General features: G+C 44.8%; 1 protein-coding gene across 9 annotated transcripts in view; it reads left to right on the top strand.

Moving 5' to 3' along the window:
• Window positions 1–26881, top strand: part of LOC135917913 (atlastin-3-like) — a 161548-nt gene that overhangs the window by 92239 nt on the left and 42428 nt on the right. For all 9 annotated transcript variants that reach the window (XR_011509040.1, XM_070527337.1, XM_070527339.1 and 6 more), the window contains 3 exons: window positions 17199–17372; window positions 17427–17483; window positions 25262–25333. Coding sequence is in view for 8 of the 9 variants with exons in the window: in XM_070527337.1 (XP_070383438.1) it covers window positions 17199–17372; window positions 17427–17483; window positions 25262–25333 (303 nt within the window). In the remaining variant the exon portion in view is untranslated. The remainder of the gene's footprint in view (window positions 1–17198; window positions 17373–17426; window positions 17484–25261; window positions 25334–26881) is intronic.

Raw genomic sequence — 26881 nt, 5'->3', positions numbered from 1 at the left:
GGTGGCAGTAAAATTTCGTTATATCGAAACTATGTACAAACACACTTCGTTATTCATCGTAATCTCCGTAACAGCACAACACAAGACACGGACAAGAGGAAGGTAAAAAATGACAACACGGCGCTGGTGTTGTTGTTGTTGTTTGCCTTCCTTTTGTCCGTGTCTTGTGTTGCGCTGCTATGAACCTTACAATGAATCCTAACCAACTAGCCCAACTCACTGTCTTGATGTACACTTCGTTATATTGAGGTTCTAAATACTTCGTTACATTTATAATTCCGTTATACTGAGCTTTAATTCGAGACACACCTTAATGGGGAAACTCAGGTTCAATTCGGCCCCCTGGGTTTCAATAATGTGTGCCCAGTACACAGTACACGAGCATTTTTGCACTCCGCCCTCATCGCATTGGCCGCATTCAGGCGCGGCGCCTCAAGCTGAGCAGCGCAATGCCATAGTCACTGGGCACCTGCCGCGGTTGCTCAGTGGGTATGGTGTTGGGCTGCTGAGCACGAGGTCGCGGGAACGAATCCCGGCCATGGCGGCCGCATTTCGATGGGGGCGAAATGCGAAAACGTCTGTGTACTTAGGTTTAGGTGCACGTTAAAGAACCCCAGGTGGTCGAAATTTCCGGAGTCCTCCACTACGGCGTGCCTCATAATCAGAAAGTGGTTTTGGCACGTAAAACCCCATAATTTAGTTTAATAGTCACTGGGCTACCGCAGTGGGCTTCAGATCTAATAGACACTATAGTATTATTATTGCCATAAGGGAAACATATATTCAACTGACAGGGATGGAGAGAACGGGAAAACACTGCTGGCAAATACTTCGGGCAAGACGCAGCAACTGACTTCAAGAAGGAGGGACCAACAAACACTGAAGATAGGAAGTTGGGAAGCAAACACAAATGAGGAACGAGTTGGACAAATCAAAAAGACTAAAGTAAAACAAGACAACGCCCGTAGAATGGCATGCTGTGCGCATAAAAAATATCCTGATATCTAACGTCTCCTCACTCGCAAAGGCGAACGATTAAAGAAAGAAGAAAAGCTGCAAACGGGAAATCAAGCCACGGTAAAGGCGAAAGCAGTTTAAACTAAGAAAGTACTTTTTCAAACCATAATTTTTGTTAATTTCGCACTATTATGTTGGTTAGTAAAAAAATAAATAAATTGAAGGTCAGAGGTACCATTTCTCGATTTTGCGCAAGAACCCCATCGCCGGTATGTCAGCGTGATGTTATATCATCATTTAAAGTATTAACGCGAACACATTATATGCCTCATAAAGCAGAAAATCACGCGCCCGTCTGGGGTTAACATCCGATGGTACCAAAACCCGCGTGACCAAAACCAAAACCCGCATGTCGTCATGTTCCCGGCGCTGGAGCTGCTGCGGCTCGCACTGCGACATCTCACGGTGTGATGCCACGGTGTCGGACGGACGCCGTATCCCACACCTAAAGAATGAATTCTGCGCTATTCGAAAATTGAGTTGACACATGTTCAAAACCGACCTCCTCCACTCCCAAAATTGACTTGCACCTCCCATAAAAGGGGATTAAGGTGGTTTAAATGGGAATAAAGTGGTTTAAAGTGGAATAAAGTATACTATATGGAGTAATGTGAATTAAGGTAAAATAAACTGGAATAAGATGGCATAACTAAGATTAAGGTGGGTTATTGTGCATTAAGGTTGGTTAATGTGGATTAAGGCAGATTTTTAATCTAAGGTGATTACTTACAAAAATCATTTTTTCGCATTCAAATCATGTAAGGATACTTAAGTGACTGCCAACTTTTTTTTCTCACACTTATGTCCTTGGGGGTGGGGGGATGGCTTAGTAAAGGTTCTTGAAAGTCACTGCCACCATTTCGTGTGATTCCATAGAAGCGGTGCAGGAATGCGCAGTAGCCCTAGCCATCAACATAGAAGGTGCGAGAACAATTATCAGTGATTCAAAGACAGTGATTATTAATTACGCAAATGGCATAATATCCAAAAAGGCACTTAGTCTGCTAAATTAAATGCCCAAAAATATCAGAAAGCTTCTGAATTGGGCCACCGCACATTCATATCTCCCGCAACGAATCTGCTGACGCACTCGCCCGCGGACTCGCATACTGGTTTAGGGGACTAAGCGGAGACGAAGATGAAGTGGGCGAAAACCCGGCAAACGGCTACTCAGCTACAACGAATTCACCGAGCACTACAAACTCGGTAGACAGAAATATTCGCAAGGACATAAAGAATTATATGAAAAACAGGAATGGGTATGGAGGAGACTGCAAGCACGGGCATTTCCAACGCGAGCCCCTATGCACAGAATGTATCCAGAGATCTACGATCCCCACTGCAAACTTTGCGGTGGCATCGTAGACCTCTTCCACATAATTTGGCAGTGCCCGAAGAGAAAGCATGCATTAAATATCAAGAACAATGACTGGGAGACCACCATGGCTAGCTCAGACGTGAAAACGCAATATCATCAACGCTGCGCTGGAGGCAGCCTCCACCCACGGGACCGAGGTCACCTCCAGCGCATCAGTGAAAAGATGTCGCTGAAAATCGCTGAAATTTTTGAAGTTGTGAAAGGCTTGGAAATGAATCGGGCGAGGTTTCCTCAGGAAATAAAAGTTGTTAAAGAACAGCGAAATGTACGGAACACGTCAGTGCAAGCCCTTGTTAGCAGGGTGAATCTTCTGGAAATTGATATGCATTCTCTCAAACAGATTCATACGCCCAATGCAGCCTCAGCTTCGTGCTCTCTTGATGCCCTTCGCCATGATATGACGAAGCTTAGGGCGTCGCTTGATAACGAGAGCAACAGATGCAGAAGAAACAACCTCATTATTTGTGGCCTGGATGATCCAGCCGATGAGACATGGTCTGAATCGGAGGGAAAAGTACTGTCTTTCTTCCAAACGCAACTGGGTGAACAGATTACTCCGGAAGGTATAGAGCGTGCTCACAGGCTTGGTAAATCTCACGAAAGCAAAAACAGACCGGTCATTGTTAGGTTTGTTAACTTCAAAGATGAGAAACCTATCCTAGCTTGTGGTATTGGGCTTAAGGGTACTAACTTTACGACCCGTGAGGATTTCCACCCTGACGTCAGGCTTGCACGATCTAAACTTCTAAGTTAAGCAAAAACATTGAATTGCTCTTTCAAACTTCGATACGATAAGCTACTCGTTGTTAAGAAGTGATATGTGTATGATAGTACTCAGGATATTGTTGTTGAATTGAAAAAAGTTGCAAAAATGGTGGTGCCCAAACAATCAGTCTTCAAAGCAATGTGTTCATGTCCAAATTCAAATCCAAATTCAGAACTTACCAATTTAGTCGTAAACTGCAGAAGCATAAAAAAATAAAATTTATGAGCTTGCTACTTTGACTTCTTCGATCAAACAATCAGTCAAACTCGAACAATCTGTTGGTAGTTCCGAAGTTTTTCCGCCTGGGTTTCACGTGTACCGTTCCGATCGCAATGCTCATGGCGTTGGAGCCTTTCTACTTGTTGATTCGTCCTTGCAATCGTCTCCCGTGTTAATCCCAACTGATTCTCCCGAGTCAGTTTGGTGCAATATACGATTTCAAACTGGGCAGTTGCTGACAGTTCGCTCCTTTTACCTTTCCCCCGCATCCATACCGCCTGAGACCTTCACATCCCTCTCCGAGTTTCTTTCTATAATAAATAAAGACTATCTCATTGACGGTGATTTAAATGTGCCTGACGTTAGGTGGGTTAGCAATAAGCCTGTCCTTGTTAATTCATCCGGTCTGTCTACAGCGTTCCACGAGGCAGCAGTTACCAATGATATTTATCAGTTTGTTACTCAACCTACTAGATGTAGTCCGAATAGCTCTTCTGTCTGAGACCTGCTTTTTTGCAACCAGCCATTGCTTGTGTCTGACAACGCTGTAATTCCCGGTATTAGTGATCATGACTGCATTGTAACGCATGTTCAGAACGTCCCCTTCTCATGTGCACATGATCACCCAAGGAAGGTTTTTTTTAGAAAGGCAAATTATGTTCCATTATCTAATGATCTTGCCATATTCTTGCAGGAATTCAGTCACTTAGGTAGCTCAGTCCACATATTGCAATACCTTATGGGATACATTTTGCTCCACGCTAGAACGGTTGGTTGACACATTTGTTCTATGTGAACATTTGTCTGCAGAAGAACGTAGTGATACGCCTTAGGTTACTCGGGACGTCAAGCGATTGATTAATAAGAAACATCGTCTTCTGAATGCTTATACAAAGCAGCGTAACCCTGCTGTATTTGTGATGCTGAAGTCCCTTGGAACAGATATAAAAGTAAAAAAACAGGGTTGCTATACTTCTTAGCATTTGGTCCAAAGTTAGAAAATCATCCGAAAGAAATGTGAAAATGTTTAAAAACAATAAGAACACAATCAGTTGGCATCCCGAGCTTAAAAAACGACAGTGTTCTTCTTACCGAAGACTTCGATAGCGCTTCTTGCTTCAATTTTTATTTCCAGCCTTCTTTCACAACTCCCTGTCATAATGAATTACTGCGTATTCCCGACAATGTGTTCGAATTTGTGTCATAACTGGTCGTGACACACGGTGGTATACTTAAGTTACTTGACAATATAAATGATTCTTCTGCAAGTGTTCCTGCTGGCATACCGTCCTATGTGTTAAAGGCTTGTTCTGACAGAATGGCCCACTATCTGGTTACCATGTTTGAGAAATCGTTAAGTACTTCTTGTTTACCTAAGGAGTGGAAAGTTGCAAACGTGGTACCAATCCAGAAAAGTGACCCAAAAAATATTGTCTCCAACTACAGGCCAATTTCTCTAACGAGTGTGTGTAGTAAAATGCTGGAGCACATAGTATACAGTGCCATAATAGAACATCTAGAAAACAATAATGTTTAGCGAATATCAGCATGGTTTTACGTCTGGTCATTTTTGTTCGACACAGCTCCTAGAATTCAGCCTCGATCTTTTTCATTCATTCAATCTCAGTGTAAAGACTGACTGTATATTTCTAGATTTCAAAAGGGCATTTCATTCTGTGACCCAAGATTTGGTGTTACATAAGCTATCATCCCTCGGTATCTCTCCTTCATTGCTTGATTGGATTAAGTGTTATCTACAAGAATGCATGGAACGTGTTGGGAATAATAACTCACAATCTGATTATATTGCTGCTACTTCGGGAGTTCCCAAATGATCTCTTTTGGGGCCATTGCTGTTTCTGGTATACGTCAATGATATTTTACAGGTTGTGTGATGCAAATTGTGTCTGTGCGCGGATGATTGTGTGATTTATCACCTTCTTAGGTCTTTCACTGACCACGAGTACTTGTAACCCAATTTGGTCTGTATACGCGCTGGTGTGTTAGGCGGCAAGTGTCTTTGAACCCCAGTAAGTATCAATACGTCTCCTTTACACGTAAACAAGATCCATACCTGTTTCATTATACATTAGACAACGTCCAGCTATCGCGAGTAACTGAGGATAATTATCTTGGTGTTTATCTCTAATCGAATTTAACTTGGACTAAGCACTTTGAATATGTTGCAGCGAAAGCCTGTAAAATGCTAAATTTTGTTAAGCGCAACTTCCGGTTAGCTCCTCCCAAAATTAAAGTACTTTACTTTTCAGACGTAAGACCCTTATTAGAGTATGCCTGTATGGTCTGGGACCCGCAAACCAAAACTCTGTCTAATATGCTCGAGCCTCTACAGAACCGCGCAGCGCGTTTTGTCTGTAGTAATTATGACTTGTAGTATTACTGCACTTAAGTATAGCTCGGGGTGAGAATTAATAAGCACACGCAGACAAAACATGAGCTTAGAAGTGCTTTTTAAAATTTATTTCGGTATGGTTAAAATAGATAAAAGAACTTAGCGTTTACTTCCTCATTTCTTATCTGACAGAAGTGACCACTCTTTAATAATAAGATAAATTATTTGTAGAACATACGTCTTCCAGCACTCATTTTTTCCACACACAATATCACAGTGGAATCAGCTACCGCAGGAAATTGCTGATTGTTGCACTAAAGCATCGTTCAGTGGATTTCGCTTGAATTTATAGCGGCGTGAACATTTCTGTTTTGTTATTTTTGTTTAATCAGTTATGTATTTTTTCCGAGCTTATGTAACCCTGTGTATTCACCCCTGCAATATTGCCTTCGGGGCTGCAGGAAATAAATTAATAAATAAGTAAATAAATAAATGTAGCCAACCCTCGCCAATCTTTCCAAATATTGGAAATAAAAGTTATGCCTCCTCTCTCTCACAAAGTTAAATCATCGGCTATTTTTAATATATGATGTAGTTGAGCGTTACCAATAAAGATTTAACTAGGACCGAATAGAAGCCTTATAAGATGGCCATCATGGGGGGGTTGATGCAGTGACTTTAAAGAAACCCTGAAAACGATTTGGCCGGTTACGCACATATGCAGTGAACCGGTAGAGTGTGTCTGTTTGCCCCGCAGAGGCGTCTGCGTCAGCAGGCGTTTGGTGTGTTGCGACACCACGTACCCGAGCACACGAGGGTTGGACCCTCCCGCGTGTAGCCGTGCGCGGCCTCGCAGTGTCTTGGGAAAGGGGGATCCTGCAGGTTGAGCCGATGCTGGGTGTTTGGACCTTTAAGGCCCCCCGGTGGAGGCAACACACCTCTTTGGCCTCTGCTTCACATAGACGGCGCCCCCGGACTGACCCACCCGGGGGAAATCGGTAGTTGCCTTTTCCTGTCTCTTTCTCCCTATTACCTTCGTCCTTTCCTTACTTTCCACCTTTCCTGTCTTCTTCTGGCTTCTTTTCATTCCGATTTTTCCAGGCAGCAAGGGTTGACCTTGTGTGAATAGCCAACCTTGGTTATTTCATATTTGGTTATAGTGGTAATGTACAGCTGGCGTTTTCAGGCAGTGTTTCACAGGTCCTGCAGCGTCCCCTTGTAGGACTCCATGGTGAGTGGGTGGCGTTACTGCCGAAAGATCACATATATTTATGGATAGCTCCTTTCCTCAACTCCCTGAGCGCCCTCAGAAAAGAGGGCGCACCGATGAAGTCTTTCAGTTTTTCGGACGCCAAGTCCACAACTTCCCACGTTTCCATGTTGTTCACTCAGAAACACCAAGCAAACCAGTACGCACCATTTCACCTTTCCTTGTATGGAAGACTCTGACTGATGTTTTTGGAGCCGGTTATAAGGCCACCAGGATGGCAAGTGGTGATCTCCTCCTGGAGCTCCGCGATAAGAAGCAATACGAGAAACTGCCTAAGCTAGTGTCATTTGGTGATAACCAACTAACAGTAACCCCGCACCGTACTATGAACACCACCCGCGGCGTTGTGTCGGACGATGACTTGCTGGAGCTCACTGAGGCTGAACTCATGGAGGGCTTCAGTGAACAGAATGTAATCAATGTCAAAAGAATTAAGATGAGGCGAGATGGCAAAGAAATCCAAACCAAGCACTTGATAATCACCTTCGGATCAAGTGTCCTGCCCGAGTCAATCGAGGCAGGGTACATCAAGCTCCGTGTTAGGCCATATGTGCCAAATCCTCTCAGATGTTTCAAATGCCAACGCTTCGGCCACAGTTCGCAGAGCTGCCGAAGTCGTCAAACCTGTGCAAAGTGCAGTGCCCATGAACATACTTCTGAAGCTTGCAAGAATACTCTCCATTGTGTAAATTGTGAAGGGGAGCACGCCGCATACTCGCGGTCGTGCCCATCCTGGAAAAAAATGGCTGTGGCTTAGCTAAGGTTAAGCCCAGGATGCGAAGCATACAAGCCTTTATTTTAACGCGACAGCGTTAAGGAGCTCGTGTCGCAGAAAAGCCGGTGTCGTCAGCGTCGGCTCAGGCGTGCGGCGCTTGCACAGGCGCACATTTCGTTGTCGCGCCGAACGCTGCGTTGCTCGACGCTCACCGCATCCGATGCGGGGGGCGACGCCGCGAGCGACGGCGCGAGTTGGAGCGCCGTTTCTCCGCTGTCGTGACGTCACGGTGTCACGTGGTATTCAAGGCGACACCACCACGCCTGAGGAGCTGGGTTGAGCTCTCGTAATATGCTTCGCATAAAAGAAAAAGAAATTGTGATGATAAAAGTAAAAGGAAATATTAGTTTCAAGGAGGCACGCAGGTGGGTATCCTACCTGCCCAAAAACACATTTGCCGAAGTGGCGCGTCAGGGGCAGCACCACAACGGTCTCTGGCGGCTGTCCGACTCACACCCAGTGAGGCGGCAGAAACGCCATCCGCCCCCCCCCCCCCCCCCCGGCGGCTGCAGCTAGCGCTGCTACGCCAACCCAGCAGAAGGGGCCATCTACCTCCGGGCAGGTGACCTCAAAGGCCTCGTTCAACGTTCCGAGGCCTTCACGCTAAACAAAGCGCTTGGAAGAGCGAGTGTCCAGCGCCTCGCAAGAGGCGATGGATACAACCACCAGCAAGACGGCGCCACCAGCGCCTAAGGAGCAGCGAGGCACTCTCGATCGCTCCAAAAGAGACAAAACTCCCGTCACGGCGCCTCAGAAAGGCCCGTGAGCTAACTCTTCCCTCTTAAACACACAGCACCCAACAGATTTATCATAATGGAAACACAAATACTACCGTGGAATGTACGAGGGCTTTTACGTAACCTCGACGACATTAATGAACTGTTACACAAACATAATCCAAGGTTGCTGTGTGTTCAAGAGACACATCTGAAACCCACAAACACTAATTTCCTTCGTAATTACTCTATCTTTCGGAATGACCGCGACGAGGCTACCGCTTCTGGCGGTGTAGCAATAGTAGTCCACAGATCTGTCGCTTGCCGACCCGTCGCCCTTAACACGGCCCTCGAGGCAGTGTCAGTTCGGGCCATTCTTTTTCACAAATTAGTAACAGTGTGTTCCATTTATATACCGACAAACCAGCGTCTTGAAAAAACAGACTTTTATAACCTCATTGACCAGCTCCCCGAGCCTTACATACTCGTGGGAGATTTTAACGCCCATAACCCGATGTGGGGAGACTCACGATGCGACGCGAGAGGTCGACTCATTGAAAATTTCTTTTTAAACTCCAGTGCGTGCCTCTTTAATAAGAAAGAACCGACCTACTACAACCCGCAGCATAATTCATACTCCTCAATAGATCTGTCTATCCGTTCTGGTTCTATCTTCCCTGATTTAGAGTGGTCTGTAATTAAAAATCCATCTGGAAGTGATCACTTCCCATTAACTCTAAACCTAGTAACACAACATGACTCCCCTCCGCCTGTTCCTCGCTGGAAACGAGCGGAGGCTAATTGGGAATGCTTTAAAGAATCCACCTACATATTACCAGATTTTATAAGTGATTTTAGCATAGATCATGCCGTATCATACTTTACCGCTCTTATCATTGATACAGCAAAGAAATTCATCCCTCAGACAAACGGCACTTCATTGAAAAGACGGGTCCCTTGGTGGAATAACGATTGCAGAGAGGCACGGAGGAGACGAAATAAAGCTTGGGGCAAACTACATGAATGCCCGCCCTACCACTGAAAATTTAGTAGAATTTAAACAGATTAAATCCCAGGGAAGACGAACGCGAAGACGGGCAAAGAGGGCAAGCTGGCAGAGGTTCCTTTCAGATATAAATTCATACACTCAAGAGGCTAAAGTGTGGGACGAGCTTAGAAGGCTAAAGGGACAAGAAATTCATCCGTTGCCCCTAGTAAACGATGAAGGCAATAGCTTAGAAGATACAAGCTGACGCACTCGGGGAATATTTTGAGCGGATTTCCAGCTCAAATAATTATTCCAAGGCATTCCTAAAGCACAAGCAAATAGCAGAACGTGAAGCCATCAACCGCAAATGCAGACAGAACGAAATATATAACCAGCCTTTTAACATTGCCGAATTGACAGCTGCTTTGGCTGCATGTCAGAGCTCTGCACCTGACCTGACAGGATCATGTACGATATGCTTAAACATCTCCACGACGATACTCAAATAACGCTACTCGCACTTTTCAATGCTATATGGGCTGCCGGGTACCTCCCATCTAAATGAAAAGAAGCTATTGTTATCCCTATTTTGAAACACGGTAAAGATACATCACTGCTGACTAGCTACCGTCCTATAGCGCTTACGAGCTGTCTTTGCAAGCTTTTTGAAAAAATGATCAATCGCCGTCTCGTACATTTTCTAGAGTCCGGCAATATGCTTGACCCACTTCAATGTGGCTTCAGGGAAGGGCGATCTACAACCGACCATCTCATGCGTATCGAATCAAACATTCGCGATGCTTTCGTACATAAACAATCCTTCCTATCCGTACTTGTTGACATGGAAAAGGCGTACGATACAACTTGGCGGTACGGAATATTGCGCGAGCTGTCAGCGCTGGGCATCCGCGGCAATATGTTAAACATTATCGAAAGCTACCTACAAAACCGTACATTTCGGGTGAAAATAGGTAATGCACTGTCGCGTACATTCACACAGGAAACTGGTGTACCCCAGGGAGGCGTACTCAGTTGCACTCTCTTTATCATTAAGATGAACACACTCCGCGCTTCATTACCGCCAGCTATATCTTATTCCGTCTACGTAGATGACATACAAATAGGTTTTAAATCCTGTAACCTTGCAGTGTGCGAAAGACAAATACAGCAGGGATTGAACAAGATATCTAAGTGGACAGAAGAAAACGGTTTCAAAGTGAATCCGAACAAAAGTTCTTGTGTGCTTTTCACAAGAAAGAGAGGGCTCGTTGCAGATCCCAATATAGAAATGTATGGCCAGCAAATCCCTGTGAACAAAGAGCACAAGTTCTTAGGTATCATACTTGACTCTAAACTAACATTTATTCCGCACATAAAGTATCTCAAGGTGATATGCTTAAAAACAATGAACTTACTGAAAATTTTATCCCATACAGCATGGGGCAGCGACAGAAAATGTTTGATGAATCTTTACAAAAGCCTCATTCGATCACGATTGGACTACGGTGCCGTGATTTATCATTCTGCAGCCCCGAGCGCGCTAAAGATGCTAGATCCGGTTCACCATTTAGGAATCCGACTAGCCACTGGCGCTTTCAGAACAAGTCCTATTGAAAGTTTGTATGTAGAATCAAATGAGTGGTCACTTCATCTTCAAAGAACATACATCAGCCAAACATATTTCCTGAAAGTCCACTCTAACCCTCAACATTCATGTTTCAATACCGTTAACGATATGACATATGCTACACTCTTTCATAATCGTCCCTCCGTAAGACAGCCTTTCTCGCTGCGTGTGAGGGAGCTTAGTGGTCAAATGCATGTCCCACTCCTCGAGCTCCGCCTAATTCATCCAGCCAAGCTGCTACCTCCTTGGGAGTGGCAGCTCATACAATGCGATATATCTTTTGTGCAAGTCACAAAGCATGCTCCAGAGACTGAAATCCAAATGCATTTCCGGGAACTCCAGTACAAACATTTCTGCAGGGAGCATAGATGCACACAGATGTACACAGATGCATAGAAGTCACACGACGGGGTGTCCTATGCAGCCGTCGGTCCATCCTTCTCGGAATCCGACGTACTACATCCGGAAACCAGTATCTTTACGGCTGAGGCCTACGCACTCTTGTCGGTTGTAAAGCATATAAAGAAATCAAAACTTTATATATACGGACTCCCTTAGTGTTGTGAAGCCGTTGATGTCATTCTGTAACCACAAAAATCCGGTAATTAATGAACTCTATTCTGTCCTGTGCAAAGCATATATATCTAACCAACATGTGATTATATGCTGGGTGCCTGGACATAGGGGCATCGAGGGTAACGTTCTAGTGGACCAGATGGCCACATCAATCTGAATGCATGCAGTTAATCCTACTGCTTCGGTCTCTGTCACAGACCTGAAGCCTTTCTTAAGAAGAAAACTGCGAAACTACTGGCAACGCTTGTGGGACCTGGAAACAAATAATAAACTGCGTGTAATAAAACCACAATTAGGTTTCTGGCCTCCTGTAACAAAATCCCGCCGGACAGATTTCCTATTCTGCCGTCTAAGAATAGGACACACTTTTGGCACACATAACTTTTTACTCGCGGGAAAGGAGCCTCCAACCTGTCATAGATGCGGGGAGAGGCTGACCGTCCTCCACGTCCTACTGGAGTGTCGGGAAGCCGAATCTGAAAGAAAGAAACATTTTCCCTTAGCATACCGGCAGCTTATCCCCTTTCATCCTGTTATGCTACTTGGTCCAGAACCACTCTTTGACACCAACGCAGTGCTAGGTTTTCTGAAAGATGTTGTGTTGCACGTTATTAGCCCCACATGTTCGTAGCGCCTCCTCTCTTCAGAGGATGCCGCTGTGATAATTATTTTGAATAGCACATGTCTCTAGGCCTTTGTGGTACAAGGGCTCTGGCGAGGCAGTAGTGTTGTAAGCAATTTAACTTCTCGAATATATTAAATAATGCATCATTCTTCTACGATGGATTTTAATGTTCATAGTATTCGTCATTAGTCATTGCCATAATTTTATAGCACGTGGATTTTACGCACTTTACAGCCACTATTTTTAGGCCCCTTTACAGCCAAGTCACATCTTCACAGAACTCATTACCATCACCGTGAAATCACTAACACTGTCTTGGCGCTCTCTGGCCATATCTGGCCCTTGCGCCACTAACCACACACATTCATTCATTGGGTCTCTTTGTCCATTAAGGGGTACGTTCAAGTGCTCTGTGTAAAGCGCGTAATTTATTATCGAGCTTTAAAATCGACATTGCTAGTGATCGCAGCGGCACCACGTTTTCAGTGGACCGCTGCAATTTGTCATTTAGTACTGCCTGAGGCACTGCATATGCAACACTCATTGTATGAAAGCACGCCTCGGGTAATCCGGAACTGCCAGGGATGGCTAACCGAGGAGGCCCAGTTACTGTTCTGGCTTCCGTCGCTGGCAGGAACGTCATGGGCGTACGCGTACATTGCATCTCGGGGTACTATTGTAGCGCATAGAGACGAAGACGCAAGAACGCACACGAAAGACACGGACACGGCGTTAACTTTTCTACTAATCCAATTGAAGGAATCAAGGAAACGCAGTCGGCGCGGCCATGACTGCGTCGCTCACGAACTTCTTGTTCTTCGTGCAGGTTAGTTACGATGATGTATGTTGCACTCATCCCATTCTTGCGCTGCCGGTTTCACCCCCTGTACTTTTTGGAAGTGTCAGTTCAAACTCGAATGTGCAAAGAAAACTTTTCCGTAGGCGTCACCGTTTCTCTCTTTTACGGCGGTGCGCATTTTATCTTTTGTTATTGCTCTTATGCGGCGACGTTGAAAGAAACCCGGGTCCCGGAGACGACTTTGTAAAGCAGCTTTTGAATGGACAGAAAGAGATAAAGAGTAAGCTAAACGCTATTGAACAGTATCAAGCTGATAATCAAAAGGCAATGTGTGACCTTACCGCGCGCATGACTAAACTCGAATCGCAAATAACTAAGCTAGAGGAACTGCACAATACTGTCAGGGAGTGCAAAGAAATTAGTGAACTGCAAGAAGCCAAGCTGGAATCCCTTGTTAACAAGGTAGACGATCTCGAGAACCGGAGCAGAAGGAACAACTTGCTTTTCTATGGGGTCCAAGACAACGAAGAACATGAAAACTATCAAGTTTCTGAAAAACACGTTTTGGAAATCTGTCGGTCTACATTGGAATGTGACGCTGTAAACATTGAAAGAGCCCACCGCCTTGGAAGCGACCAGTTCGGAAAAAACCGACCAATAATCGTCAAATTTACCACGTTCAAAGACAAGCAGGCTGTACTGGCAAATGCAAAAAAGTTGAAGGCAACAGAAATTAGCATATTGGAAGACTTTTCGGAAGGTGTGCGGAAAAAAAGGAAACAGCTGTGGGAGTACGCGAAGGAGCACCGAACAGAAGGCGATAAGGTAAACCTAAAGTACGACACACTATACTTAAACAAGACGAAGTATGTATATGATGAATCGCTCAAACAAGTTGTACGGTCTGCTTGACAGGCACGGCCACAGTACTCCGCTTTCACAATACTCGTAGTCAACTGCAGAAGTATTCGCTACAAAACCGACGACTTTTTGAGTCTTTTGGAAATCGCGAAGCCAACTGCAGTAATTGGAACCGAGTCGTGGCTGGACGGCGATATAGTTGATACCGAAGTATTTCCCGAAGGCTACGTCTGTTATAGGAAGGATCGCGGTCGTCGTGGAGGAGGCGTTCTTATTTTAATTCATAAGGCAGTCGACTCCCGGAAGCTGGACGTTGATGTTGGCCAAAATGAGTCAGTCAATTACGCTAGCTACAAAATGAACCAGTCGGCCACAAGAAAAGTTAAATTGCATAACCTTACAAAAGAAATGAAAATTGCAGTGAAACAGGCCAAGGAAAGGTTTTTCGGCTCTTTCCCCTCGCGAATTAAAAACCAGCCTAAAGTATTCTGGAAGCTTATCAAAATGAATAGAAAGGACGGCTTATCAATTCCCCCCTTAGACGATGCTGGCATCGTTGTTAACGAAAATCTGGCTAAAGCAAAATGCTTCAACTCATTCTTTGCTTCGGTTTTCTCTGCTCGTGGAAACAGAGCAGCAAAATGAATACGAATTTTGGCAAAATGGGTGGTGAACCAATGGAAGACATTTTGATTGATCAGAGGGGAATTGAACTGACACTAAAGCGGCTGGACGTTGGTAAGGCTTGCGGTCCTGATGGCTTACCTGTTGCAATACTGTCATCGTGTGCTCAATCTGTCTCAAAATATCTTCGCGTTATTTTTGATAAATCATTACAAGAAAGTGCCTTACCTGACGATTGGAAATCTGCAAATGTTGTCCCTGTGCACAAGTGTGGACCCCGTAACAGTGTATTCAATTATCGACCCATTTCTTTGATATGTATTGTTTGCAAAGTGTTTGAACATATCCTTTTTACTAGCATTATAAACCACTTAAACAGATACTCACTTCTAAGTCCTCAGCAACATGGATTTCGTACAGGTTTTTCCTGCGTTACCCAGCTAACGGAACTAACACATGATATAGCAAGTGCATTAGATAACGGCTGCTCTGTTAATTCGGTTTTTCTCGATTTTGAGAAAGCTTTTGATGTTGTTCCCCACGATTTATTGGTAGAGAAGTTATCATGGTATAATTTAAACACATCAGTTATTGCTTGGATTAAGGAATATTTAAGCTCAAGGCACCAGAAAGTATTTTTAAACACCCAACACTCGGATGACATTGAGGTAACATCAGGAGTACCACAGGGATCCGTCCTGGGCCCTCTCCTAATTTTAATCTACATGAATGACATATGTGTTGATATTTCATCTCCTATACGTTTATTCGCAGATTATTGTGTGTTATATAGAGTTATTCATAATGAAAATGATTGTCTTGCCTTGCAAGAGGACCTGAACAAGGTTACGGATTGGAGCAAAAATTGGGGCATGCGTATAAATTTGCAGAAGACTGTTCACCTGTCTTTTACAAGAAAACGTACTCCTCGTCAATTTAAATACAATATAAGCACTCAACAGCTGTCATCTGTATCCGAGTTCAAATATCTTGGTGTTTTTTTTTACCTCCAATCTGTCATGGCACCGACATATTGAATACGTTTCAGCCAAGGCGTGTAGGGTACTAGGTTCCTTGCGACGAAATGCAAAACATTTTCCTTCGGAAACTAAGCAACTCCTGTATAATACGAATGTTAGATCTGTCCTCGATTATGCTTGCGCTGTATGGGACCCTTGGTTAAAGGTTGACATACAAAAGGTAGAACGAGTGCAAAATTTAGCGGCTCGTTTTGTGTTCCGTAATTACTCTACGCATTTCAGCGTATCACGTGCGAAAGAGAATCTTGGCTGGGAACTATTAGAGCAACGAAGAAAATCACTCAGGGTAAAGTTCTTTCATAACATATCTCATTCTAGAACTGGTATTGAACGCGATAAGTACATACTTAGGCCTGATTATGTATCTTTACGTCTAGATCATGTGAATAAGGTAAGAGAAATAAAATGCAAAACCGAAATGCTAAGAATGTCTTTTTTCCCCAGGACAATCTCGAACCGGAACAGGTTACCGCAGAACTCTGTAACAATCCTGTCTAACGATGCATTTTCTTCTTCCTTGTTATAACATGTTCTTTTGATGAATGAAGTTGTGCTCTAAGGACCAATGCTGTCTGACGATGTATCTTTCTTTTTCTTCATTAAGATAACATATTCTGTTATTGACTGAAGTTGTGTCTCTCAGGATGTATATGTTGTGCCGTAAATTATTTTGCATTTATTATGAAATGACTTGTACTGTTTGTTGTACATACTATCTGACCCCCCCCCCCCCCCCACTGTAATGCCACACTGGCGCTGTGGGTTCTGTAATAAATAAATAAATAAATAAATAAATAAATAAATCCACTGAACATCATTCGGAAATATTCCGGTAGAATTTGCGTCTGTACATAGAAGCTTACCGAACGTGCTCCGCATGCTGCTGTGGCGCATAGGGCAACGGTCCGACATAGATCTCGAAGGTCCCGTTAACTAGAATGTTGTTTGAAAGATTCATTCCTTCAACTGCACACAGAAAAAAGGGTTAGCGCAATGTCTCTGTATTTCATTTGGCGTCTTGCGTGTTCGCCTGTATGTGCTACAATAGTACTCCAAGATGCCATACCAACAAGCCTGCGTTGCAGTACTTGTTTATATTTATAGCGTTCCTGCAGGTCAGCCGTGTGCATACCACATCATTGTATATACCTACAATTATCTAAGGGGAACACACCGCAGACGTCAAACTAAATCTATATAAAGGTTTTTCTGAATACTGAAAGATGCCGACGTTTCTTCTTCGGTCTAGTGGTGCGGTGCTCTTCATCACGCCAAGTTTCAGAAACTCCTTCAACGCAAAGGTAAACCTTGCTATCGCTTTTGATGCATCACATTTGGACCAAACCAGCGGCGGATTCAGGGCAGCATGGAGCGGCTCTTATAAATAACTGCAAAAGAAATAAGAGGGACCGCTTGCTGTATGCCTATTACTGTAAGCACTAAAGTGCCGGCATACTCAGGAGGGGGAATGCCCCCAGGGATTTCCTTCTGGATTCGCCAGTGGACCAAACTGCTATTTTTTGTCCTTTTTCAAACGGTACAATTTGTCCTTCGGGCCATACAGGTGGCGATAACGTCTTCGTCTCGGGAATTCGACGGCCGCCTGTCGGATATCGGCGATGCCTTCAAACAACACCTTGCGGAATTCACGCAGTTGCTATTAGAGCCAGAAAATCTGCTGCCCAAGGAAATCAATGGACGCAGAATAACGTGCCAGGAGCTGATAACGTACTTTCGGGTAAGTTCGGTGAGCTTCCTTTGCAGCCGCCTTAATGGAAACTGGTCCTTGCAGGTCTACGTGAGGGCAACCAAGAGAGGCCGGCTACGCGAGCCCACATCTATGATGGAGGTCAGTGCTTCTGAATTCCGCAAGGTTTCCGGAGCACCCGGTAGCACTCTTTTTTCTTTTTTATTTCGAAAGCTTGCCCAACAGTATAGATGCTAAAATATGCAAATGCAGTTCGGTTTCTCTGATGTAGATCTGTAGTTCTCGATGGTTGGGCCCTTGGAGCCAAGAATCATAGTGGCTGGTCTCGTTAGATGAAGGCCCACCGCTTGCAGGTATAGCGTCGTCGTATCTGGTTTAGGTCGGGTATTTCTACGAGAGGTGTTTGATTTTAGCTGTGGATGCTGGAGCTGAGAAATAAGGGAGGTTATCTCCGAATGGTCCATGAAGATGTTGTGGCGAGGCACAGGTGGCCGACGGGGTAAGGGCCATCCCCACATGGAGGATGGATGGATGGATGGATGTTATGAGCGTCCCCTTTGGAACGGGGCGGTGGGTTGCGCCACCAAGCTCTTGCTTCTATACTGCCTAATATTCTACCTAGGTTAAACAATGAAAAAAGACACAAAAAAAACACTATGAACTACCCCGCCCAAATTTTCTGATCCCCTATTGCGAACTGTGCTTTTGTACGTCTCCGTCTTTTGTCGTTTCCCTACTTTTCTTCCACCAATCCTCCAGTCGCCTCTTACTAATGTCTATTGCGGACATGTTTGCTTTGCCACTCCTTCCTCTGAACCCAAGGGCTTCAAGGAGGCCAGTGGTGCCTAAATCGACCGCTGGGTAGACGTCTTCACATTCTAATAAAACATGCTCCGTAGTTTCCCTAGCTTTACCACAGCAAGCACATGCTTCTTCTTCCTTCTTATATCTCGCTTTATAGGTGCGTGTTCTAAGGCATCCTGATCTCGCTTCGAAAAGTAATGAGCTTCCCTTTGAGTTATCATAAATGGTTTCTTTCCTGATTTCGTTTTTTCCTCTTAAGTAGTTACTCATGGCAGGTTTCTTTTCCATTGCCGCACCCATTAGATTAATTCAGCTTCTCTGGCTTTCCGCTTGACCTTTGTTGTTGTGTTGTCCACCCTACAGGCCGCATACTTGCTGGTAAGCTTCCTAGTTCTTTTCCTCCACTGTGAATCAATGTTTTTCCTGTACAGATACCTGAACACTCTCCCAGCCCATTTACTTTCTTCCATATTCCTGAGCCGTTCTTCATACTCAATTTTACTGCGAGCTTCCCTCACTTCAAAACTAGTCCAGCCCATATCACCCTGCACAGATTCATTTGTAGTCTTCCCGTGAGCGCCCAGTGCGAGGCGACCCACTGACCTTTGGTTCCCGTCGAGTCCTGATTGTACCCCTGATTTATAGCAAACAACCGCATTTCCAGAAGTGTGTTCTGGAACCATTACACCTTTCCACATACCTCGGAGGACCTCGTACCTATTGTATCCCCATAGCGCTCTGTGCTTCATTATGGCTGCATTTCTCTTCCCCTTTACTGTTATGGTTCTTTCCTGTGGTTCCATATATCCATTGCCTTCGTTTATCCATATACCAAGGTATTTATATTCTGTTACCCGATGTGTTTCTTGGCCCTGTATCTCCACTGTCTGTTCACTGCTTTCATTGAATATCATCACACCTGATTTTCTAACATTAAACTTCAAACGTTAATCGTTGCCTTCCTGTCCACAGATATTAGCCAGACGTTGCAAATCACTTTGTTGTTAGCTAGCAACACAATGTCGTCCACATAAAATAAACCTGGGAGTTGCTGCTCTATTACTGTACCCGCCTGTTTGTATGAGAGATTAAACCCGGTATTACTTCCTTCTAGCGCCCTCTCCATCCTCACCATGTACATCATAAACAACAGCGGGGATAAAGGGTACCCCTGCCTCAGTCCCTTGTTGATATGAACTTTCTCCTCGCTCCTCATCCCTTCCCATTCAATGCAAATGGTATTTTCTAGGTAAATCTCTCTCAAAAGCTGTATACAATCGTTACCTAAGCCTTCCCCTTCCAAGATATCCCACAAAATGTTGCGGTCCACGTTGTCGTAGGCTCCTGTAATGTCTAAAAAGGCCACATACAACGGTCTGCTTTCTGCTTTTGATATTTCAATACACTGAGTAAGAACAAACAAGTTGTCATCCAAACGCCTACCTATTCTGAAGCCATTCTGAAGCTCTCCCAAAATGCCATTATTCTCTGTCCATGCTTGAAGCTTTAATTTGATTGCCTGCATTGCTAGCCTGTATATTACCGATGTAATGGTCAACGGTCTATGCGAGTGAATTCTGTCTTTCTCCCCCTTTCCTTTATAAATCAAATTCATTCTACTTTGTCGCCAACTGTCTGGTATTCGTCTATCTTTTAAAGTTCTTTCCACTGCTTTAACCAGAGCTTCCTTACTGTTTGGTCCTAGTTCATTTATCAGCCTAATGGGAACCTCGTCTAGACCTGTGGCTGTACGCTTAGGAATTTTCTCTTCCGCTTTCTTCCAGTTCAAATTTGTTAGCACCAGCTGCTTTTCCCCTTGGGTCTCTTTTATGCTCTTTTTTTCAACAAGTATAACCTCGTCATTGCCTTGGAAAGATTCGGCTGTTGCTTTTCTGATGTAATTTATTGCCGCTTCTCCTTCGAGTCTGTTTTCATCTTCGTCTAGGATATGTTGTTGCATTGTTGTTGACTTCCTGCCTAATAATTTTATGTGGTTCCAAAATATTCTAGGTGCGGCCATCTGTTTCTCACGTATTTCTGACAACCAACGTTCACTTTCACCTTTTAATTTTGCTTGCACCAGTATTTGAACCATAGACTTTTTCTCCCGGTATATTTCCCATTTACTAGTTACTTCATCCTGTGGCAACTGCGCCTTCTTTGCCTGCCTGTGCTCTCGAGATGCTTTCTGTCGTTCGGCGATCGCGTCTCGTATCTCCTTGTTCCACCAGCTTTTCGGTTTCTTTTTTCCTTTCCAACGAACATGCTAATTCTCTTTCTGTAGTTCTGTCTTTAATACACTTATAAGCTCACTATATTCCCACTCTTTACTTCACCATTTGCCAAGTTCTTCCTCAACTCTAGTGACTGTATTTGCTATTTGTTCAGTCTCCGCTACACCACCTCCCCCTTGCGGGCAAGGCCGCCTGGAAGGTTTGAACGACACGGTGGGATTAACCTCCATATTATAGAATGTCCTTGCACTCAACACGCCACCTCGGCTCAAGAAAGTACATGGCCGCGCCGCTCCTCGACTGAAGTGTCACTGCGCTTCATTGACACTCAACGTCAATTCTTGGGAAGCGTCACACCTTCTTCGGTCGACGGGTGGCGCTGTACTCAACTCGAGTGGAGGAAGAACTTCGAGTCAAAGATGGTTTGGCAATACGGGGCTAAATCTCGTGCGGTGGGATGGAAGATCTCCTTGCGCTGGAAGAAATTGCCCTGTGGGTCACTTGGGATAGGTACGCCAAAAGTAGATGGTAGCCCACTGTGCACAGCGGTGTCGACTTGTATATGTGACTGGCAATACCTAGCGTCCCGCGGAGTCCACCGTATCTGAAGCTGACCTGGAGCCTGTGCAGCCACGCGGTGTATTTTGTCTGCCCAAGGGTGGACATTGTTAGCTTACCCAATTTCCTTTTCATGGCGGCAGTAATTGCACGGATCCTTGATGCGTGAATTCGCCCCCATGATGTCCTGGGCACAAAGCGCATGCGCAGCCCGATTAGCCATAAAGTTTGTGGGGTTCGCTTACTGTACCCTTCCGAAGCCAGCCGGAAAGACAGGCATGAGTGCTCAATTCGAACAAGAGCGTTTACTCACACAACTCGAGTGTCGCGCAGCCGGCCACACAACAACCCCCGAGGCACGCAGACATCGCCTTTTATGCGGATGCATGCATCGGTGCGCATGCACCAATACCGATAGTCAGTGCGCCATGCGGTTATGGGCGGCGCCCCCCCCCCCCCTAAGTTATGTGCCAAGCCTTCCCGGCCCGCGTGCTGCGTGTTGGATATCAATTTATATATGGCTGGCAGGGGGAGCGGAGAAGACTAGTAGCTTGATGCGCGCTGTTCTCCCTGTGGGTCCACTGTTTGAAGTCAGGTCATCTGCTGTGTTTCTAATATGCGATACAGTCGAAGTAATGAAGGGAGCGGCAGTATGGAACGTCAGCTATGGAACAAGCATTGCATTGCGCACGCCCCCCGCTGCCGGTGCTGCTCATCACGCCAGCGTTGTGACCGCGATTCGTCGTGGTCATTGTCTGAACTCTGTTCACGTGGCTCTTTAGGCGCGTGCTATCATGCGTGTTTACTTGTAGCACATTTGGCTGGTCACTTTAAAGTGTTTCAAAACGCTCTGGCGGGGCATATTAAATTCGGTTTGTCGAAATAGACTTCCCAACTTATGGGTGGAAATGAAAGAGTCGTCAAGCAGCGTGGTTGCATAGGCGTGTTGTGTACGGGAGTATGAGCTGCGAGATTGTGTCTCCCGTGCATTTGTCTGCCCAAGCCTGTGCCGTTCAGTGCTACAACAGCCTCGAAAACACGAGTGGCTGACACATGCGCCTAAAATTCTCCATATTTCCGGGCAGGATGTGCAAAATAAGAGAGAGGAGAAAAGCGTGCACCGCTGTTGTTGGCATGCAGAGTCAAGAGTCAAGTAAGTCGCGCTTGATCACTTTTGCATACCAATATATATAGATATATAACGTTTCCGCATGCGACATACTAATCCGTGTCGCAAAGCCAGTCGCGCGGGCTCCCGCATGTAACCGGGCTCCATTATTAAAGTTAGACTCTGGGGCTCGTAGCCTCCGCTAGGTGCCACCGACGAGCGGCGGCTTCGCGAAAGTGCAGCGAGCTGGGTGGTGTGTCGCGATATCACTGCACGTTAAAAACGAAAATGAAGAAAGAGGCAAAGGATTCGTTAATGACCAAAAAGAACTTAAAGAAGCCGCGTGGGAAGCCGCCTCACAAGTACCAAGAGTGACGCTTTTGCCATTGCGTCGCCCGACACAACCACTGTGACGTCTCGGAGGTATCTAGACCCTTGATGAGTTTACCCCTGTCATGGAGGCACATTGGAGCGCTGTCGAGTCCAACCCGGGTCGGGTGCTTCTAGGCGGGTACCCTCGACCGCGATTTATCTTGATCCGGATTCAGTATATCCGGATCATACGCTGTCTGCATCGTAATGCTGAGCGAGCTCAACCAACTCGATCCAGGTTGCTGGACTCTGTAATAGCTACCAATAGCGGGATGCACATCGTTGCATTCTGAGTCAGAGCTTGGTAGGCGCCAGTAGAATCAGGCCGAAACTGCGGCTATTCTTCCAAGTCGCGACAAGCGGTGCATTCATATATTACCTCAAAGGGTGGCACTTCCAAAAGCACAAAAGTTTGAGAGGGAAGCTTGAAGAGGTAAACAGGACGTCAGCTTGTCCGAGTTGCAAATTCAAAAGGGGACAGGTCACGAGCAAGAGTTGTACAACAAACGGGGCGCTGCTTAAATTTAATCTATATCGAGGAAGAAAAAATTCAAGAGCATGGTAACACGAAGACAGGGTAAAATCATGTGGTTAAATCACGTGCCCAATATACTAGATTTCTAATTATGTAAGAAGAAGGACGGAGCGTTGACGCAGTCTTCCATCTTCAATTTGACTCTTCACGTTCAGAACAAAACACTCAGCTTTAGAATTAATTTGCTTTGACGATTTCCCACGCGCCTTTGTCACTGCTATGCCAAATAATCGTGCAATTATCAAAAAACTAGGAGCACCCGCAAGTTATACAGTTAAATAATCTGCGTTTGCATGTTCAATACGAAATAATCAACGCTGGGCGAAAAATGGAATCATGAGCTTGCAGACAGCTATTCGACAAAGTGACTCGTTGATACTTGACAATAAACAGCGCTAACAAAGACAAGGAAGAAGAAATCAAGGTAGGATCGCACAGCAGTGCTTGGTCTGGACGTAACAGAACCTGATATTCTTCTGTTTGGTGCCCCAAGAATGTTGTTCCTTAGTAAAGTGGCGCAACCCTCTCTGGGGGATGGACCATGAATTACCTGGGCGGTGAAGAGAGGAAAATAAGTGGGCATGAAATTATACACTTGAATTTGTAAAAAAAAAAAAGATCTCAGCTGTTAGAGATTTCGAAGCCAAAATATCTAGACGTTGCATAAAATAATTATGCTAGCATAAAAAGAAACGGCAATTTTTGCATGCAGTTCTTTTTGTCTCGTGCAGAAAATTTCACGGGACATCACAAATGTTGTAGCTATGCCCCACACGCTAGCCCCAAAGGAAAGGATTACCGGAAGAGTCAAGTGTTCTCTCGGAGGATTTCTTGTGCAGTGTAGCCGAATGGCCTGCTTAACTTGTGTGTCATTTTAGAGCGCAGCCCCTAGGTGACCGTTCCTGGGTTAAGCGTAACGCGCTTGTGGCATTGCCCGCGTGTTCGTCGTCGTCGTCTTCCACAGCTGGCTCAGATGCCGCTCATCATGCCATCGTTTCCATATCGGCCCACACTCTGCGAAGACGCCGACGGCACTGGCCCACTGTCAGTCGGTGCGGTGGTTTCGGTCTCAAATTCTTTGCCTCAATATATCGCGCAATGAAATCGCGTATCAAGCTGAGATCGAATTTCATGTTAGGGAGTATTTCGTAATCGTTGGACACTTTTTTTGTACTTCGGTGATAATTGACTATATTGATCTTGCTATTATTGCTTTCATATTTAACGTGCAATTTCACTTTTCAACACCACTTAACTGTGTAGCAGTCCTGAAGCTTTATTTGTGGTTATAACTTGAAATAGACCTCCCATTCCTTGACCAGAGCACATAACGCGATATGAGCCATTTTGTCGATGGATGACTGTGACTAGCAGTCGCCTGGAATACTACCTTGACGACTTCGTACTCATGTTTGTTAGCGATGTGTATTGTCAAGTATAAACGTACAGAAACTTGCCCAAGTTTCCCTCCTACTTCCAAAGGGTCTTGCTTCGCCAGGGCAAATCCGAGTTGACGAAGCGCTGACTCCAGGCTGCAGCTTCGCTTGTTCGGCCATTGCTGAATGACCTGTGCACACAGACAAAAATTCTTGCTTCGAACGCCAAATGGATGCCTGACCTCTTACGCTGCGCTGTCGTCCTTGGTGCTATCCTTGGTATGGAGGTATGGAACCATTCCATGCCCTTCCTTAGGACTGGAAGGCATAGGACTGTTTTGTTCTACCTTTCTGAAATTGTCCTTCTGAAATTGGCATAGGCAAAGTTCCCTTCGTGTTACAAAAAACATAGATTTCTGCTACGTATATTCACACGTGAGCAATGTTTTACCTACGTGGTTTCTTTTCCTTTGCTAATTTTGACACATGTTTCCATGAAGGACGACAACGCTACGTTTGACTTATACAATTTGTTCGACCCTTCCTCGCTAGAGCATTTTGTTCTTTTTGTTTTCCTTCATATTTTGCCGCCGGAGTTTGTTTTAGTCGTTTATGGGGTTGCCGATGCTCCAGAGACCTACATATCATATTGACCGCAAGTAAAGACGTGAACAGAGGGAGAGAACACATGTGTGCTCTCTCCCTTTGTCCCCGTTTTTATTTGCGGTCAATATGATATGCAGTAAACACCAACCAGGCCAAAGTGAAGTTCTTCTCCAGAGACCTATTTTTCCTTGGCTTGAGTCTTTAATGAACGACAATTAGCAGCCCTTCTCTAAAAGCTTTTGGTCTCCTCCCTATACCGAAGAGAATATCAGCATGTATATGGACGGAGATATCTGTCCTTCAACAGGCTCTCTTTCTATCTCCAGGTGACCGAGGTGGCAAGCATCCGTGCAGCCATGGAAATTGCCTTCCATTTCTACACGACCAGCATGTTGAAAGTGAGTGGTTTGTACCGTAAGGAAACTGAAGTTTTAGAATGTTAGTATGCATTTGATCTAGTAAAGAAGCCCTCACAGTCCTTGTTATCAATAAATATATGTGTAAATAAAACTTTTGGTAACAAATGAACACCGCGGGGAGTTCAACAAAAGGGGGTAACACTCGTATTTTCTAGCAAGCGTCAGCTATACCCTGTGAGAACCTAGGAATTCAGTACAAACTGCACTGTACCGTACTGGAAGTATTATAGAGCGAAAAAAATAGATGAACGAAATACACAAACCGGGCACGCGTTTTATAATTGATTTTTGAAGGTCTTGTGGGGAAGGAGAAGGGGTGGCGCTACGTTATTTTGATTATATGTGCACCTTTGTGTTTTAACTGATTGTTCGTCGTGAATAAGGTCCGTCTCAAACTCCTTCTTCGCCGGTTTTGTTTGTTGGCGCTTTTCTCTCAAGCATTTCTTTGTGCTGTTTCTTTTTTTCTTTTTCTTTTTTTTTTGTGGCCGAGAGAGATAATATTTAATTTTGGTATATCAGTCTGTGACCCTCTTCGAACGGAGCTTTGCACTGTGCGAAAAATGAAAATTTTCTGTCATGCCGATATGCACACGTTCAAACGCATTTTTTCGAGTGCATTCTTCCATGCAGGTGACGGTGATGTATTTATAATGTCGGCTGGTAAATGCAGTCGGGGCAGGCGCCTTCGTCAAGTGTCTTTTTGCTCTTGCCCTGGTATTCGTACTGTTCTTTCTGTAAATAATGAGCCAGAAATAAAGGAACGTTGTATATACAAAATATCCCACGTAACTTGAGCCAAACTTTAAATATATGCAAATGTCACGTAGCTGGACAGAACCAATTGACAATGTTTGCTATCGCTTGGAGATATTCAGATTACTTTCCGATTCCGCCGAATTACATAATTAGTAATAATTATTTAATCAATCAACTTCTCAAATATAATTAGATGAAAATTGGTAATTAGAAAATTGTACAGCGACATGAAAATCTTCCTATACAGCTTTCTGTTGCTCACTACATGCTACATAAAAGTGTTTTCCCAAGCATGAGAGAAGTCCGCGAATACACACAAAGTACGTCGAGCGGCCAGTCGCGCAGCAATCTTTTGTGTACTCGCGGGCTTCTTTCATGCTTGGAAAGATGCCTTAAGCTCTTCTACCGGCGCTAACGAACTCTGGGATTTTGTATGTTTGCTTGTTATTTTCCTTTACGACGTGTGATTTAGTTCCTCTCGCATTTGAAGCATCAGGACGATGCTTTTAAGAGCGGGGCCACTGACACGTGTTATCAATTATCCTTTTTCCTGGGACTGCATTTGCCCAGGTAACAAATTAAAGTTATTGCACAGCGCAAGACGCACCTGCATAATTTGGAACTTACTCGAAGGTTATCGTTGTTTCTGTCTGTTGTCTATAATTTCGCCGAGCTTTGTGTAATCAAATTCTGTGTGCGACGCGAACACTGTTGTATTTTCTGGGAGGTATCCGCGCACCATTGACTACACTGGAACCTTCGGCGAACCAT

This window comes from Dermacentor albipictus, chromosome 10, assembly GCF_038994185.2.
Source record: "Dermacentor albipictus isolate Rhodes 1998 colony chromosome 10, USDA_Dalb.pri_finalv2, whole genome shotgun sequence".
NCBI lineage: Eukaryota > Metazoa > Arthropoda > Arachnida > Ixodida > Ixodidae > Dermacentor > Dermacentor albipictus.
The sequence above is the reverse complement of the archived record's forward strand: the minus strand, read 5'-3'. Positions and strand labels throughout refer to the sequence as shown.